This window comes from Plecotus auritus (genome assembly GCF_963455305.1).
Source record: "Plecotus auritus genome assembly, chromosome: 6".
In the NCBI taxonomy this organism is placed as follows: Eukaryota; Metazoa; Chordata; class Mammalia; order Chiroptera; family Vespertilionidae; genus Plecotus; species Plecotus auritus.
Window position 1 is genome coordinate 135,754,880 of NC_137773.1, and position 18,337 is coordinate 135,773,216.

An 18,337-nucleotide genomic window follows, 5' to 3' on the forward strand; every position below is an offset into this window, starting at 1 on the left:
AAAAGAGTGAGGGAGGCATACAAGGCATATTAGGAATTTTAATATTGCAACTAAAGGTAGAAAACACCTATTTTTTTAAAAACAGAAACCACTATGAAGACCTTTTTTCTGAAAGTTTAAAATTAGATTACATGGACAGTTTCCTGGGAAAACCAGTGTAGTAAAACTTACTCAGGAATAAATAGATCTGAATGAAGTCATGAACAAAAAAAATAATTGGGTCAGTAATTTAAAATCTCTCCCATCATAACGAGAAAATTCTGAGAGGAATGTTCTGTTCAGTAAATGGTATTAGGACAGTTAGTTCTCCATATAGAGGCCAGCCTCTGAAAAAGCAGATATAGGATCTGTACATTTCTGACCTTATCATAGGACATATATCTCCACAGACCACTTTTCTGCAGTGAAGAAATGATACTTCCATTTTCCACTATTCTTCAGCATTTGGCGAGCACCTGCTATAAGCAACATACCTCATTAATGTGTTTCTCTGGGAAGTTGCTTTCCCCCAAGACCCCTGTCAGGAGTCCCTTGATTTCCATTTCTGTGGGCACCTTTCAGAATGAAAGTGGTGACCTGGAATCTGTGTGTATGTAGCATATACTTACGACTTAATTATGAAATGCCCCAAGAATATTTTTGTAAAGTGGGTTCTGAGCAGTTTTTTTAAAATCCAAAATTTGGTGTTTGCATTAATAAAAAAGTAAAAGCAAGTAAAATTGGTGTTTTTGTTACAACTAAACAGTTTACAATATAACTTGCTTAATTGAAAATATTAAGATAAAGGTTTTTGGTACTGTTAAGCTCTGCAAAATCAATTCTGTCATTTAATGATTTTCTTTGCAAAAACTATTTCAATATTGTCTTTTACTTTGCTTTTAAATAAACAAGATGATTATAACTGTTGTGTAATTTAAAAAAAAAATTTAAGGAGAGAGAGGAACACCAATTTGTTGTTTTACTTATTTATGCATTTTTTGGTTGATTCTTGTATGTCCCCTGACCCAGTATCAAACCCACAACCTTGGTGTATCAGGACAATGCTCTAACCAACGGGCCTTCCCAGCCAGGGAGGAAATCTGTAACTAGCTGTGATCAATTAATTCTAGACACCACTGCACTCGGACCAGCCTTAAAGAATTTTATTTGTCCTTTGGTTCTATTGTATTTTCTTTAAAAATTATTAGCAAAAAAAAAAAATTATTAGCAGAAGTCATAAAACTGGTTAAAAGTTTCATTGTCAAACTCTGCCTTTCTGGTAAGGGTCAGGATTCTTAATGAAATACTGTATTAATCCCAGTGCTATGCTTATTCCTAAAACAACCCAATTAATTAAGATCTGTGATTTGAGAATTTTCCATTGTAAATTTGAATGATTAGGCTAGTAATAATGAAAATGTGATCCACCAGAGAGACAAGGACAACTCTTCATGTTTCTTCCACCCAACACCTATGGCATGATCACCTACTGAATGCCACTTTTTGTATTTTAAAATGTTTTCTATAATCCACAAGTACTTTTGGGAAAATGAGCAAAGTATGTTGTTCCATAACCTTCTTAACAACAACAGAAAATCACCATAGCAAGAACAATTGAAAATAAAAATATTACTGCTTTTTAATATTTTTAAGAACTTACCTCCAAATGCCTGTGAGAAGTACCCCTTAGTTTCCGCTTCACTTACAACTTTTCCTTTATATCGGCCATCAGTCTCTTGATACAGAGCATTTTTAATTAAAATTAGATCACTAGCAAAAGCAGGGAGATTCATTTCCATAGTGTTGAAAATGCAGCTGCCAAATGGAAAGTTTTAGTAGAAGAAATACTGTAGTGTGTGCCCTTTTTTTTTTCCTCTCTCTCTCTCTCTGCTTGTCCTTTCTCAGTTCAAGGGTAAGACTCAGAACGGTAGAGATGATAGGTGGCTGTTGGCATTTGGCATGAATCTTCACAGACTTAAAGCACAGTGCAGGAAATTTCCTTGCAAGAGAAGTTTATAATTTGTCAAGTCAAAAAGTGTGAGTTCTACCTCCAAACTGAAAGAAATTTATAAACAATTTTAAAAGTTCCCCAGTTCGTTCTTTATGATCTTTGAATTCAGCACAGGGCTTGTTACTGAGCCTGAGGAAAAGCAGGCCGTCTTCCACCCTCAGCTGCAGCTCTGCTTGTGGTGGATATGATTCTGTAATCGGTGAAGGAGAAAGGAGCTGTGGCAACTGCATTAGTCTGGCCTTCTAGGCCAAGATAAGGAAAGAGCCTTGCTGTTGCCACATTTGTAGATTGAAGAGGTAAAAAACACCATGAAAACGTAGAGAGACTTAGACTCCCAGGCTGACCTGCTGACACTGTTAGGTCAGACATTTCAGAAATGTGTATTGCTTTATATGTGCTATAGGCCACTGCTTAGTGTGCATGTAGAGCCTCCACCAGGGGCCTTTTGTTAACTTTGTGAGCCCATCAACATTTTAGAATTTCCCAAGCAGGTTCTTTCTTTTCATTGTGCCTCATAATTACTGGCTTTTTTCCTCCCCTAAGGTAGTGTTGTCAGGTAAAAAGCAATTTTTTAAAATTGTGGTGTTACCTTAATTGTAAAGATTTTAGAAGTTAACCATGCTGCACCATTTATCTCTAATACTAGAGTCCCAGTGCATGAAATTCGTGCACGGGTAGGGTCCTTAGGCCTGGCCAGCAATCAGGGCCAATCGGGGCCTTCCTTCCCCCAGCTGCCACCTGCCAGCCAGGGCCTTCCTTTGTTCTTCACTGCCCCCTGGTGGTCAGTGCACATCATAGCAAGTGGTCGAACTCCTGGCTGATCGAACTCCCGAGGGGGCAATTTGCATATTAGCCTTTTATTATATAGGATTTTCTCTTTAAGAACTCACAAAGGAAAGCAACAATTACTTGTTGCTAAGTGGCAGAAATTTGTTCTTAATATGTATGTGTATAGGTTTTCACTTGTGTTTACATAGTGAAGTTCATCGTGGAGGTAAAAATTGGAAAACAGAGTAATGATAGTCCAAGAAGATTTGAAGCCACTCTGGAGCTGGCCAAATAAGCCTGCAGACTGAGCACGTGAGCATCAGTACCCTGCAGGATCCAGGCAGGTCTGAGCTACTTAAAGAGTCACTGCTTCCATGCATGCTCAGCTTTTTCTTTTTTCTTATCTTTATTAAAAGGAGACATAGGATAAGCATTTGCTACCAAAATTTAAAAGTTTGGATATTTTACACACACACATACATACCCCTACACTTCGGTTTCTACCTTTTCTTCTTGAGACAAATGGCATGTATAGTCACACAGCACCTGCATTCCTGTGAATACTAATAGCCAGAGCTCTGGGAAAGGCTGCCCATCACAGCCTCATGGATCCCAGCCCCTGAGGTTTGTTACACCCCTCTCTTGGGCATTTACCTTACAACCCTGGTTTGGATGATCTCTTAGTAAATTGACAGAAAAATATATAGAAGAGAAGTTAGGGAAAGGAGAGAAAAGAAGTCCTCCCTTTTCTTACACTACTGTCTGACCTAACTGTTTTCCGAAGCCCAGGAAATAGGAACTCAACTCCATGGAGACCAAGAGCCATACTTCCCACCCTTTGTTGTCCCTTGTGATACATAAAAATGAGTATATTTGAGTGGGACACCAGGGTGAATAGACCACCAGTGGTGGTTGGATGGCTCCAATATTTGGGTACATCCATTATCACTTGCAGTGTTCACTTAGGGGTTACTCTCCTGATTTAGGGAGTGGCAAGTACTGTGTGGCAATAATGGCAGTAAATCCAAATAGAAAACCCTCATGTGATTCACTGTTTTATTTGGGTTTGCGTATCATTTAAGAATAAAAGTTTAGCCCTGGCCAGTTTGGCTCAGTGGATAGAGCGTTGGCCTGCAGACTGAAGGGTCCCAGGTTTGATTCTGGCCAAGGGCACATGCCTGGGTGGCAGGCTCGATCCCAGTAGGGGGCGTGTAGGAGGTAGCCAAGCAATGATTCTCTCTCATTGGTGTTTCTCTCTCTCCCTCTCCCATCCTCTCTGAAATCAATAAAGAAATATATATTTTTTTAAAGAATAAAAGTTTATTCTTTTAAAATACAAATATAAATAGGAGTGATCAGTTGTGATATTCTTAGGTTTATTTTCTTATCCCTAAAAAAAGTTCAGTGGTTTCTTCATGTGTCTGGATCCTATACTGAGTTTATATTAACGGGGACTATAGAAGCAATATTGCTGGTAAATATTTTCTAACTTGATTTGATTTAGAGAGGGGTACCAAATTTCAAAATAATAAACCAAAGAGTTTGCAGAATAGCATTTTAAATTACCTGGCCCAAGTCTTTAATCAGTGTTCAATAAATAGATATTTGCAATTTAAATATTTTAAAGTGGGCTCTATCTTCACCATGTTAGTATTCAGTGTTTTTTTAAAATGGGTGTTCTTTTGACCAAAAGGAATAAGCTACTAAGGTCATTGAAGCATACCTACCAGCCTTTCTTATAGATAGACTAGAGGCCCAGTGCACGAAATTCATGCACTTGGGGGGGGCGGGAGGGTCCCCAGCCGGGCCTGTGCCCTCTCACAGTGCGGAAGCCCTGTGATCGATCTCCCTAAAGAGGTAGGCCCTGCCCACCCATCCAGGGCTCCTCGATAGATTGCCCCAAAGAGTTAGGCTGGAGCCACCGGGACCCGCCTCCGCGCTGCACATGCAGCTTCAAGTCCCTGTCCACCCGCGTGCGCCTGTGGCGCACGCAGCTTCCTGGTGATGGATTGTTACGGTGTGAAGGCATCATGGCGTGAGGGTGTGGCAACCACATAGGATTTAATTAGTATAGATATACGGCCTCTCCTTGCCTGCCTGCTTGCCACCTGCCACAGTCTCCTGTATGTGTGTATGTTCTTACCTTCACCTCAGAGCCTTTCTTTCCCAACCTTTTGATGTTGATGTGGAACCACCAGGCTTATTCTTGTCTTAAATGATCTGTCAAGGCAGTGGCATTTGATGTTTCACTCACCAGGGCAGGCTTGTGTTTATGTAATCTGTCCCAATCTTACACTGTTTTTATAATCAGAAGGGTCTTCCTTATGTCTAGAGTAAATGGTCTGGCTGTGTTCAGAGTCCATTTTCTTGTTTTTGTTTCCTTTTAGGGGGTTTTGGTCAGTATCATCTTTAGAAATTTTGTTACTCTGAACTCCTTTGCCAAAAAACTTTATCAAATCCTCTTTTCTGCTTGGCACCATACTGAGAAAATCTCCAGCCTCCTCAAATCCTTTTAGAAAGTAGGTAAAAACTAAATAATAAATGATTCAAAAAGACAACATGAGAGTGATTCCCAGCTCTGTTTGTTTTTGTTTTTTTATATATTTTTTACAGAGGAAGAGAGAGGGATAGAGAGTTAGAAACATCGATCAGCTGCCTCCTGCACACCTCCTATTGGGGATGTGCCCACAACCAAGGCACATGTCCTTGACTGGAATCGAACCTGGGACCCTTCAGTCTGCAGGCCGACGCTCTATCCACTGAGCCAAACCGGTTAGGGCCCAGCTCTGTTTTTGTGACATTTCACAGGATCACTAGAAGTCTAAAGAGATTTTATAAAGGCTCCAAATTAATTTGGATTTTTTTGACCTTGTGTATACCATATAACACTCCAGATGAGCAGCAGAGTGAAGGATCACATGAAATCACACTGGGCTTCTGGATCTTTAAACAGGCTCTCGAGGAAAATTGAAACCTCTTGCCCCACAGCTTTTAAAATTTTCTCAATATTAAATAATCCAGATACTTTTCATCTTTGTCAGTTTTATTTTTCACACTTTGAAAAGAAAAGGAAACATTTAATAATGGATATTTTTTCTGTATCTTGCTATTTTTCATGGAAGTACAAGCTAAAGGTCCTGTCACACTTCCTAACTCTTTAGTGATTTGCCTGTGCAGCATGACTTACCTGGGACAACTGTTAACACTATGATATATGGTGGGTGTTCAATAATTAGTTTGCTCTTATCTTGAGAAAAGCCATTTATAACAGCATGCCATTATTATTTGCCATAGCAAAGTAGTACTATATTGCCAAATGCCTAAATCCTCTGATATAGTTAATCAAGAGATATTATTTCAGGTGGTTTCAGCAAGTGAATTGTTGACAGAATATATTGGGCCTTACAGTGTAACTTCTCTTGGAAGAATACTCAGCTTTGGTTTGGAGACAATGTCCTCCGCAGTTTTAGCTATCTGGCAAACTTGTCTTTCCTCACTAGTGACAGTGACAGGCTTAGTGGCAGGTCTTTGGGCCTTCTTGCTAGTTGCATGCACTGAGCAGTTGATACGTTGGCAGACAGAACTGATTCTTGGATGCTTGTCTGAACCTCTACAGGTCTGCTTTTGGCAGAATCAAGTGTGACTGTTATCCTTTACCCATTAAGCTATCATTACGGCTTCCTTATCTTTATTTCTTCAGCAAACATGCCTTTGAAAGTGTTTGGCTCTTTCTGGCAGTTTACTTGATAATGTACAAGAGTGGAAGGCATGTGTCTTATTTCTAAATTATAGTGTATTTCTTCAAAGGAAAAGGGGAGGCCTAAGTGAAGATTTGTCATAAGTTGACCAAAGCTCTGATGGATTTATTTTGATTATTAATGTGGAATTCTTTCCTAAGATTTTGGTTTACAGTCTCCTATGAAAACATATTTAAATGCCTCTGCTTAACTAAAAAAACACACACACAAAAAACGAGTTCCTCTTTGAGCCTGATGTATTGTATACCATAAACTTTTTCTCATCGCTATCAATTGTATGGGTTTATGCATTAGAGGAAAACTAGAATCATTTGTAGTTTGGAGTTCTTTAACCAAGGTTGGAGGAGACATATTTAAAGAAAGGCAGGTGCCTGTAATTGCCATATATGGAGTCTTCAAAGCCCAATCTGATTTACTCTATGTTGGAGCAGTCTTTAGATGCTAAAAACATAGATAATACTTAGTAATTATCTCTTCTGTGACAAGACTGTTTCTGTGCTCCTCTAGTGGGCTGTCAAAGCTAAATTTAATCTATGGACTTACATCATGTAAAATATTTCAAAATTACTTATTATTCATTGGATGTGATTCTGTTTGAAGCATCAGTAGTGTTTTAAAGTTCTGTGAACAGAAGAGGGACTATGAAAGTGGGTTCCAACAGCAGCCTCACCTGCCTCATGGTAGCATGCAGTCACCTACAGGACACATAGCCAGACATGGGGTCGGACAATTTAGGACAGTTTTAGTGTAATGGGGGTTTCCCTGCTAAAGAAGCCCCCTTGTGAAAAGGATAGAAAAAAAATTCCTATTTGTACTCTTGATTCATTAAAATGATGCCATTCACTTACTCTGTATATCGATAATGTTTTAATTCACTCTACATTGACAATACAAAAATCCAGTTAAATTTTTATTTTCATTAAAAAGGGAATTTTGAAAGTTGTGATTGGCCATGAAGTCTTGTAGAGAAATATAATTACCTTAATCCAGAGCAAAACAAAATTTACTATTAAAATAGCTTTATTAACGGTGGCTTTCTAAATTGTAGTATCTAACTTAATTATTTATATTTCTTTTATGTGTTGCTTTAATCTTCAAGCATAATTGAAGCTCATTAATGTTTTAATTCTATAAAAGTTATTATTTAAACTAATGAGGTAGTAGATGTGTAGCTGCGTGACTACTGGTCTAGGACTGAGAAAACCTGAGTTTTAGTTCTGAGACTATTTTTCTCTGATTTTATTAATGAGTCATTTAGTCCTTCCGTGAGCCTGTTTTCCATCAATAAAAGTACATAATGAGATTTCTGATACAACAAAATGGCACAGACTTGTTTCCCTTTGCTTTTCCTTATAATGTATAAAGTTCAAAAATAACAACAAGAGACAATCAGAACTCTGAAAGGTGGAAAAAAGAAGTCTATCTGGTGTAGAACCTAAAACTGACAGAAACAGCAGCAGGATGTCTTACAGCCTTCTCACCCAACAGAATAAGGGGACTTAGGCCTGGTGTTTCTTGCCCTCCATCCAGCCTAGCAACAGGTAGGCTCATTCTTCCCCTAAATCTAACAGGAGTCCTGCCAACAATAGTAGGTGAGCCCAGCAAAACTGGCAGAAAAGATTGGAAGCCCTAATAATAATAAGTGGCCACCAGGACAGTGCTTTTTCTGCCTTCCATGAAGGGAAGGTGGGTACCCGGGAGGAGTCACGGCACAAACAGCCTGGCCTGGGAAGCGGTCTTCGTCTGTAAAAGGTCAGAGGCTCCCCTTCTCCCAGAGACACACAGGGGGCCTAACCATGGGAAAACCCCTCCCCCCTCAAGCAACACTGGCTGAGAAACTACTAAATTCCTACCTCAAGAAACTAGAAAAAGAAGAGCAAAATAAACTCAAAGCATAAAAAATAAGGGAGAATAAAGATGACAGCAGAAATCAATGAAATTGAAAATAGAGAAAAAATAAATCAATGAAACAAAAGCTGGTTTTTTTACAAAGTCAATAAAGTTAATAAGACTTTATTAAGACTAACCAAAACAAACAAACACACACAAAAAAGACAAATTACCAGCTTCAGGATTGAAATAAAAGATATTACTACAGATCTTCCAGACTTTAAAAGATTAAGAGAATGCTATGAATAACTTTACACTCCTAAACTTGACAACTTAGAAGAAATGGACCAATTCCTTGTAAACCACAAACTACAAAATGTAACCAAGATAAAATAGATAACATGAATAGTCCTATAGCCATTAAAGAAATTGAATTCATAATTTTAAGGCCCATGAAAAATCTCCAGGCCTAGATGGATTTAAAGGAGCATTCAGAGAAGAATTAACACTAATTTTACAGTTTCTTCCAGGAAACAGAAAAGGAGGGAACACTTCTCAACTGACTTTTATAAGGCCAATATTACCTTAATACCCAAACAAGACAGAGTTTAAAAAAAAAGAAACAAAAAGAACCTACATACCATTATCTCTCATGAACTTAGATGAAAAAAGTCCTCAACCAAATATTAGCAAACCAACAATAAATAGAAAAGAAATATTAAAAATGCCTAGATGGGCTTTATTTTAGAATAGAGGCCTGGTGCACAAAAATTTGTGCACGGGGTGGCGGGTGGTGGGGGTGCGGCAGGAGCGTCCCTCAGCCCAGCCAGCTCCCTCTCACAGTCCAGGATCCCTCAAGGCTCCCATCATGCTGCTGCTGCCACTGCCGGCTATCATGGCTGCCTGAGCCTTGGCCCTCGCAGCCACTGGGACTTGCCTGAGCCTTGGGCAGACACTGCGGCTAAGACATCCACCCTAATGAGCATATTACCCTTTTATTAGTATAGATATGCAAAGCTGGTTCAATATTGAAAATCAATGTAATCCATCATATTAATAGGCTAAAAGAAAGGTAGAAGGAATATCATATGATCATATTGATGTTTTTTAAGTAAATCACTTATTTTTATTTCCTTTTTTTTTTTTAATTCTCAATACTTTTTTTATTGATTTTAGAGAGAAACATCGATTGGTTGCCTCCTGTAACCCGCAACCTTCCAATTTACAGAACAACATTCCAAGCAACTGAATCACTCAGTCAGGGCGATATTGTATCTTTTGCCAGCCAAAAAAAAAAAATTTTTTGACAAAATCCAGTGTTCATTCATTAATAAACTTTCAAATTTGATCCCGGCTGGTGTGGATCAGCGGTTGAGTGTCAACCCAGGAATCAAGAGGTTACTGATTTGATTCCCAGTCAAGGGCACATGCCCACGTTGCTGGTTTGATCCCCAGTAGGGGTCTTACAGGAGGCAGTCAATCAATGATTCTCTCATCATTGATGTTTCCCTCCCTCTCTGTCTCTCTCTCTCTCTTCCTCCCTCCCTCTCCCCCCCCCCTCCAGGGAGTGATTAATGTTTCTATCTCTGTGCCAGGGAGTGGTTGAAAGTATGAAAAGGCAAGTGCATCCTAGGACAAGCTATGTCATAGTGGGTGCACATGGTAGCAATAAGCCATACCTACCCATATTTTAATTTTGTTGTATATATTGAGCATTTCTATTCTGCCTTATCCAAAAAGTACATAAAATAGTTTTATTTAAGTATTGTTATATTAAAGTTCATTTATCTATTTATTCATCAAATATTTTTTTGTTGGCTTTCTTAGTGCTGATCATACTGGGGATAAAAAAGATGGGAAAATAAGTGTGATGGACAGAGATGATCATAGGATGGATCTGGAGCTGGTATTTGGTTTTTGTGGGGTTTTTTATATATTTTATTGATTTTTTTTACAGAGAGGAAGGGAGAGAGATAGAGAGTTAGAAACATAGATGAGAGAGAAACATCAATCAGCTGCCTCCTGCACACTCCTTACTGGGTATGTGCCTGCAACCAAGGTACATGCCCTTGACCAGAATTGAACCTGGGACCCTTGAGTCTGCAGGGCAATGCTCTATCCACTGAGCCAAACTGGTTAGGGCTGGTATTTGTTTTTAAACAAATACCATCATGCTGCTGCTGCCACTGCCAGCTACCATGGCTGCCTTTGTTTTTTCTGTGACATATATTCTGTATTTTCAGTTGCAAAGACAAAGGTTTTAGTGTTCAATTAGCTGGTAAACTTTGTTTTCAATAATTAAGACCCTTTTTTCCTATTTGGAATGCATCTTGTCAATGTTGATTCTTAGTTTAATTGTTGTCACTTATAATACATAAAATAATAGTTCATCTTACAATTAATGGCATTTCAGGTGCAATGAGATCTGATAATAATATCTAAAACAACTATTTTTGCAGGGTTTTTTTCTTGATTAATTTTAGAGAGAGAGGAAGGGTGGGAAGAGAGAGAGAGGAACATCAATTTGTTGTTCCATTTATTTTTGCATTCATTGGCTGCTTCTTGTATGTGCCCTGACCAGGAATCAAACCTGAAACCTTGGTGTATTGGGACAACACTCGAACCAACTGAGCTACCTGGCAGGTTTTGCACTTTTCATTTGAATATTTTACCTATTCTAGTTTTATTAAACATTTAGAGGAACCTTTAACAAGTTGAGAATTTGATGATAAATGCTGTGGCATTCCATGGTAATACTGTGTTACTTACATATATGTTGAAACCTCATTTCCTCTTTTTTTTTTCTTTGTTTTTCAAGTGTCAATATACAGTATCTGGTTTTATGACAAGAATGACTGTCACCGCATAGCCAAACTCATGTCTGAGTAAGTATATTACTCCACAGATTTATTAATAACATATGAGAGATGAAAAATTACTTTTCTCCCTACTTCTCTTTGTTACTAGATTATACTAATCTCCCTCTAATTATGTATTGCCCTCTAATTTCCTGTTTATTCTCAAAAATTTGGAAAAGGCAGAAAAGTCTAAAGAAATATATAATCCTTTATAATAAAAGCCTAATATGCAAATCAACCGAATGGTGGAATGACCTGTGGAATGACTGGTCGCTATGACGCTCACTGACCAGCAGAGGGCAGACGCTCAATGCAGGAGCTGCCCATATGCCCCAGGCCAGCCTAGGCGGGTGCCAGCGGGGGGGCCCCCCACCCCATTACCCCACCTGTCACTCCACAGATCAGCCCTGATCGCCAGCCAGGCCTAGGGACCCTACCTGTGCAAAAATTCTGTACACCGGGCCTCTAGTCTTTTATAATCCTACTACTACACCCAATGTGTGTTGTCCTGTTAGTTTGTTTCCTTTTGGTCTTTTTCTTTATGTATATGTGAGGTTGATGTCCTTGATTGTTTCTTACAAAAATAGGATCATACTGTATGTACAGCCTAGTTTCATGTCAACAGCATTTTTTCAAAGCATTAAATAGCCCTCTATAGTGTCCTACATATAGATTGTAATTTAACCAGAACCTTCTGAGGGTGTCCTCTATGTGCAGTGCCCAGTCTAACAACCATATCCAGTTTAGGTTCTATCCAGATTTTCACTATAACAAGTGGGACTTGTGTTCAGTAGCCAGAGAGAACTCCTGCACACATCCATGTTTACCTTGAGTGAACTTATTTTTGAACAAGTTTCTAGTTTACTAAGTCACCAGTCATTTACTGTATTGTGTTCCAAGAGATTTTTTTTGTAAGAATGAAATTTGGAATTTGGAAAACCATTTTCATTGAGTTACTATTCTAAAGGGAGGTTCAATGTCCTTTCTCAAAGTAGCCGGCAGAAGCCACCCCGCATGGCTTATCTGTATTGCTAGTACTGCCAGTCTGGAGTTTAGGTGCCCAAGACACTGTGGCTCTCAAGGGGCCTGAGAGCTCTGGGCAAAATGAACAGTGGGCACACTTATTCTGGGCACTTCTGGTTCCTTTTCAGTGTTACTTCTCAGAAATGTTGACCTCTCTTCCCCGTGTGTCAAACAAGATTCCCTTGTTATCTATGTATTTAGAAGAAAGCAGTCTTGATTGTTGAAAATAATCTCATTTTAAAACTAATTCTTATAAAAATATAAATAAATAATTAACCCCAAAAACCTCACTTCCAGGTATGTTTTCATTTTAAAAGAAGCACCCGAGGCTAAGGAGTCCCAGTTGGATGTTAATCAGCTCTGCTTTGCCAGCTTTGGCTGTAGCCACAGGGCAGGCCATGTTTAATGCTGTGTGCCTCCTGAGGATTGTTCCATATAAACCTGTGTCACTCTTATTTGAACACACGTGTTGGCTCTCTAGAACCACACTTTCTTTAGAGCATATTTTCTCTAAAAAAGATAATGCAAAGCCATTTATTTGAAGACTTTTTTGTAGTTTTGAAAGTAACAGCAAAGGCAGCTTACTTCTGTTTACTTAGAAGACACAGATTTGTTGATTTTTTGATTATCCTGAAATCTAGAATATATTTTAAATATCTAAACTTTGGAATATATTACTACAGTTGACCCTTGAACAACACAGAGTTGAACTCCGTGGGCCCACTTAGTCGTGTATTTTTTTCAATAAATACAGTACTATAAATGTATTTTCTTTACCATCTTTTAAAATAACATTTTCTTTTATATGTTATTCAACTATTTATGTTACCCATCAGGCTCCCAGTAGGCTATTAGCAAAGTTTTGGGGGGATTCAAAGCTATACGCAGATTTCATCTGTGCAGGGAATCGGTGCCCCCTTACCTATATGTTGTCCATACACTGTATATACACTTTCTCCTGCAGATTGAGAGCTTTTGGGACCTGAGTGAGAGAATCCGGCTTTTTTAGCTCTAACAGCTATTCACAGAAAACCTTTCTGAGCTTTGTTTTCTCTGTGAAGTCAAGTAACGTAAAATTTCAGATGGTAAATGAAGCTGAAGACTAAAGGCCTATCTGGAAATAATTGTATTGAATATAAAAATAAAATGAGGAAGTAGAAACAGGAAACAGAGATGGAAAAGAAGAGCAGTCAAGGTTCTTTCACTAGAATGCCACCAAAAAGAGACATTTGCTTAACTTTCAGCTTGTTTACTTGAAGTGGAGAGGTATTGAAAGTGATTAGAGAATGCCCTTGTGAAACTGTTGATAGGGAGTTTTCAAGAGCCTGGCCTGTTTATGTCTGAAGCGAATACCTTATATATTAACATTAACTTTGTGATAAATGGCATTCTGGACACCCAAGATAAAAAAGACTACTTTATCTTTCTTTGCTCTAACTTTGCCTGTGTGCAACTTCGATTTGCTACATATTTCTAAATGTCACATCTGCTAACCAAAAATTGTTTTGATAGCTGCAATAGAATAAAAATTCTTCAAGTAAAGAATTGATTTATTCCTAAAGTTGTTTATAGTATAAAAACTGAGAAGCTGTTTAGGAAGAGTGAGCAAATTTCTAGACCTATACTGTATCTAAATTTGGAAATTCTCTTTGGTCAGTGGCAAAGTTGAAAATCCACTAAATTTGAAAAATATTGATCCTTCTAAAGAGGAAATCCAGTCTTCCAGAAACTATTTAATAATAAAACTTGTTTTAGTGTTTGCCTACATAAACTATAAAATTTGGAGAACTCAGGGAAGTCAACTTTATTCCTAATCTTACAGACAATCTTAGGGGCACAGTTGAGAATTTATGAGGAAAGGAGAGAAGCAAAGTCCTCCTTCACAGAGTTAGAATGGAAAAGGCCTTAGAGTCTAAGCCTCATGTGAGGTTCCCTTCCATACCATCCAGCAGCTCTGCTTTCAGCAGTGGTGAGCTTTGTAACCAAGGTGGCCAGTGGGTTATTAGAAATGTCTTCTTTTGTACCAAAAGCACAGATCCAGTCCAGGTCAGGGGAGAGGTGAATACAAGCATGGGCAAGCCAGGCAGCATGGCAGGGGGTGGTAGAAACAGACTGTGTGACCAGAGTCCTTGATGAAGGTAGATTCAGGCTGGGGGTGGCCTATAACTGAGTATAAAATAATCTTTTTACTGAATATTAAAGGAGTGCCTGTTAATAATCGAAAATGAAGAAAAGTACAAGCAAAGTGAAATTGCTTGTAATCCACCATCAAGAAATAATCAATGACAGCGCGGTGTGCGGGTCTGCGGAAGGGAGGCAGCTGGTGGGTCTCTGGCCTCGGGGAGCCGTGCTTTCTCGGCCTCCTGGCCCGACGCCCTCTCTGGATCCAGCATTTAGGTGCCAGGCGGCTGCCATGAACTCCAGAGCCATGAGGATCCACAGCAAAGGAAATTTCCAGGGTGAAATCCAACTCAAAAATGAAAAAAACAGACCATCTTTGAAATCTCCGAAAACTGTTAACAAACCAGAAAAATCCAAATATAAGCCACTTTGGGGAAAGATATTTTATATCGACTTACCTTCTGTCACCATTTCTGAAAAACTGCAAAAGGTCATTAAGGATCTAGGAGGGCGAGTTGAAGAATTTCTCAGCAAAGATATCAGTTATTTTATTTCAAATAAAAAGGAAGCTAAATTTGCACAAACCTTTGGACAAATCTCTCCTGTACCAAGTCCAGAATCTGCATATACTGCAGAAACCACTTCACCTCATCCCAGCTATGATTGACGTTCATTTAAGTCTCCAGATTCAGTGTGTTTGAGCAGAGGAAAATTATTAGCTGAAAAAGCTATCAAGGATCACGATTTTATTCCTTCAAATAGTATATTATCAAATGCCTCATCGTGGGGAGTAAAAATTCTTCATATTGATGACATAAGATACTACATTGAACAAAAGAAAAAGGAATTGTGTTTACTCAAGAAATCAAGCACTTCTATAAGAGATTTGGGGAAAAGAGTAGGTGTTGGCACACAGAAAACAAGAACAGATAGACTCAAAAAGCCTTTTCTAAAGGTGGAAGATATGAGCCAACTTTATAGACCATTTTATCTTCAACTGACCAATATGCCTTATATAAATTACTCTATTCAGATGCCTTCCAGTCCATTTGATATAGATAAGCCATCCAACATCCAAAAGCAAACTCGGGTTAAACTAAGAATCGAAATGGATGGCGATAAATGTGATGAAATCCCAACTCAACTCCAATTGAAAGAGAAGGAAAAAAAACGATATTGTGAATGTTGCTTGCAAAAATATGAAGATCTCGAAACTCATCTCCTAACTGAGCAACACAGAAACTTTGCACAGAGTAATTGCTATCAAGTTGTTGATAACATTGTATCTAAGTTAATTTTTGAATTTGTGGAACATGAAAGGGACATGCCTAAAAAGAAATGATTAAAATACAGCGTTGGATCCCTTTCTCCTATTACTACAAATATCCTGAAAAACTCTGAACCAAAAGAAAAGCTAGAATTGCAACCTATTTCTCAGAGAAACTTCAGGGAAAATAATGTACAGGTAATCAAGCGAGTTGTCTATATAAAGAAACCCAGCAACCTGAAGAGAAGCTTGTGTTTATTTCAGAGCACATCCCTAACCCTTCAAATGAATTGAGAGGACTTGATGAGAAAACAAATCAATGTTCCACGTTAAATCCAGCTGAAAATGACATAAGACAAAATTTTACACATCTATTTCCAGGTAAAAACAGACAGGATGCATTCTTGATATTTCTAAACGTAAATTAATTATAAATGAAAACAACTTGGAAGAAGTAAGAACAGATCATTGTCTGTAGGCTACAGACATCTATCTATACAAGTTTCTAATTTCAATATAGATAATAGTGCATCTCAACCAAAACAAAAATCAGATGCTGTGCTTTTTCCAGCAAAGGATCTGAAGGAAAAGGACATTCATTTAATATGTCATGATTATAGTCTGTCAGCAATGAACAGTTCACAGGAGCACCGAACTCTTCAGGCAAACACTTCATCCCAAAGTTGTCTCGGGGAACCCAATGAATGTGACATCAAGAATATGGATAGCTTACCTTCTGGTAAAATCTGTTGGAAAGTGAATATATTATTACGAAGAAATAAAAAAGAAAATCTGGAACCAAATGTGGATTTAGATAAGAAAAAAACTGAATGTCTTATTACACAAGAGGAAAGTAGAATTTGTAGTTCACAATCTCTACTAAACTTATTTCAGACTAGTGAAGAAACATCAGAATTTTTGGGTTTCACAAACTACACCAAAAATGGTGGAATCTGTGATGGTTTTGATATTTGGAGGGAGGATGATTCAAATCTGTCATCAATGTTTTCCTCTTTCCCTTCAAATTCTACATTTACTGGCTTTTAGATTAAAAAAATATAAATTCAAAAGGGATAGATCATACTGAAATTTTTATAAATATGTATAAAAATTCTTAGGTTGTTGTTTTTTTGCCAACTTTGTTTACAGAACCAAATGTAAATGTTAACAATAAAGGTGATATTTACCAAAAAAAAAAAGAAAGAAAGAAAGAAAGAATCAATGAATATCTCTCCATTTTTGCTACAGGCCTCACAGTTACGACAGTAAAGTATTTCTTTCCCAAGAAATACTGATTACCAGTATGGATATCAATATTCTAATTGGTCTGATCCTCATATCACCTGCCTATCTTCTTTCAGTCTACCATAAAGTCCATGGTTCTATCTTTGTTTTATAAATAATAATACTATTAATGACATTATTACCTTAAACCATCCTTTTCTAAATAGGAATCCTGCCTCAGGAGAAGATTCTGAGGTCAAATACATTTGAAAAATGTATAAGCCCACCCTTCTTAGAGAATAATAACACATTTTAGCATATTAAAAACTCAGAATGATTCTGCTGTTTAAAAAAAAAAAAAAATCTGTGTAATATTGTTTAACCCAATGTTTTCCAGGAAAAAAAAAAGAACCATCTCACACTGGGAGTTCCTGATGGACTGTTTTAAAGTAGGGAACTGACACAGTGGCCTATTCTGTCCTATTCCTCTTAGTCCATCAAAAAGCCTTTTGCTACTGAGTTGTTTTATTGCCTGTCATCACTGTCTGAGAAATTCTCAGGTAATACAGTTATCAAGTTGTGACTGTGCCCATAATATTCCTTGGCCGGTAGGCCTATTCATTACAGTTGGGAATGAACCTGAATAAATCTTAAAAGGAACAAAAAAAGATTGGCTGCCTTGTTCAGATTTGTTATTCCAGGCTTGAAGAAAAATAAAAGAAACAGCCAAAACCGGTTTGGCTCAGTGGATAGAGCGTCGGCAACCAAGGTACATGCCCTTGACCAGAATCGAACCTGGGACCCTTGAGTCCGCAGGCCAACGCTCTATCCACTGAGCCAAACCAGTCAGGGCTATATAAGTGACATTCCCCTCAGTTTCTTGCTTTACGTATTTTCAAGTACAGAATTAGTGTAAGCACCAACCAAAATAAAGAGCATTGTCACAGTCACCTGACCTCAGTTGCCCACTTAGTGATTTTTAAGGAAAGAAAAAGGGAAACCTTATGTTTGCTTGTGGTGCTATCATTTGCTTTTGAAGATTCACCAAGACCTTTATTTTCAAGAAACTAATCTTTCTTCTTGCTAGCCCGCTGTCATTACAAACTTTCCACCGTGAGTTGTTCAGCTGTTCAGACTTCCTTTGTCTTGGTAGCATTGTCCATTTTCAAATTTCTTTACCATTTAGTTGACTGATTTTAAGATACTTCAAAGAAGAGAGAGATAATTTAGTAGAGCTTCTTTTCCCCATAGGGCAGGGCAAACTTCTAATTACTAAACATTTGCTCTTTTTACTGTCCTGCAGTGACCCTTTGAAGCCCCAGGGCACCTTACCTCATCCTTAGCTGTGAATGCTATATATGTTTAATTTTTAACTTTCTCTCCTTGAACCTCTCATGTATGTAGGATCTCTGACTTTCTCATGTGTGCAGGGTTCCTATACATAATATATGTAATTAAATTTGCTGATTTTCTGTTGTTAATGTCTCATGTCTTCATT

General features: G+C 38.0%; 1 protein-coding gene and 1 pseudogene across 2 annotated transcripts in view; both read left to right on the plus strand.

Moving 5' to 3' along the window:
- The window catches only part of DCP1A (decapping mRNA 1A), a 59,067-nt gene that overhangs the window by 12,900 nt on the left and 27,830 nt on the right, over positions 1-18,337 (plus strand). Inside the window, exon 4 of the mRNA XM_080675939.1 lies at positions 11,165-11,231. Within this exon, the coding sequence (XP_080532065.1) occupies positions 11,165-11,231 (67 nt within the window). The remainder of the gene's footprint in view (positions 1-11,164; positions 11,232-18,337) is intronic.
- Positions 12,032-16,662, plus strand: LOC308252039 (protein DBF4 homolog A-like; annotated as a pseudogene). Its single transcript has one exon. The product of its transcript is annotated as a protein DBF4 homolog A-like (transcript).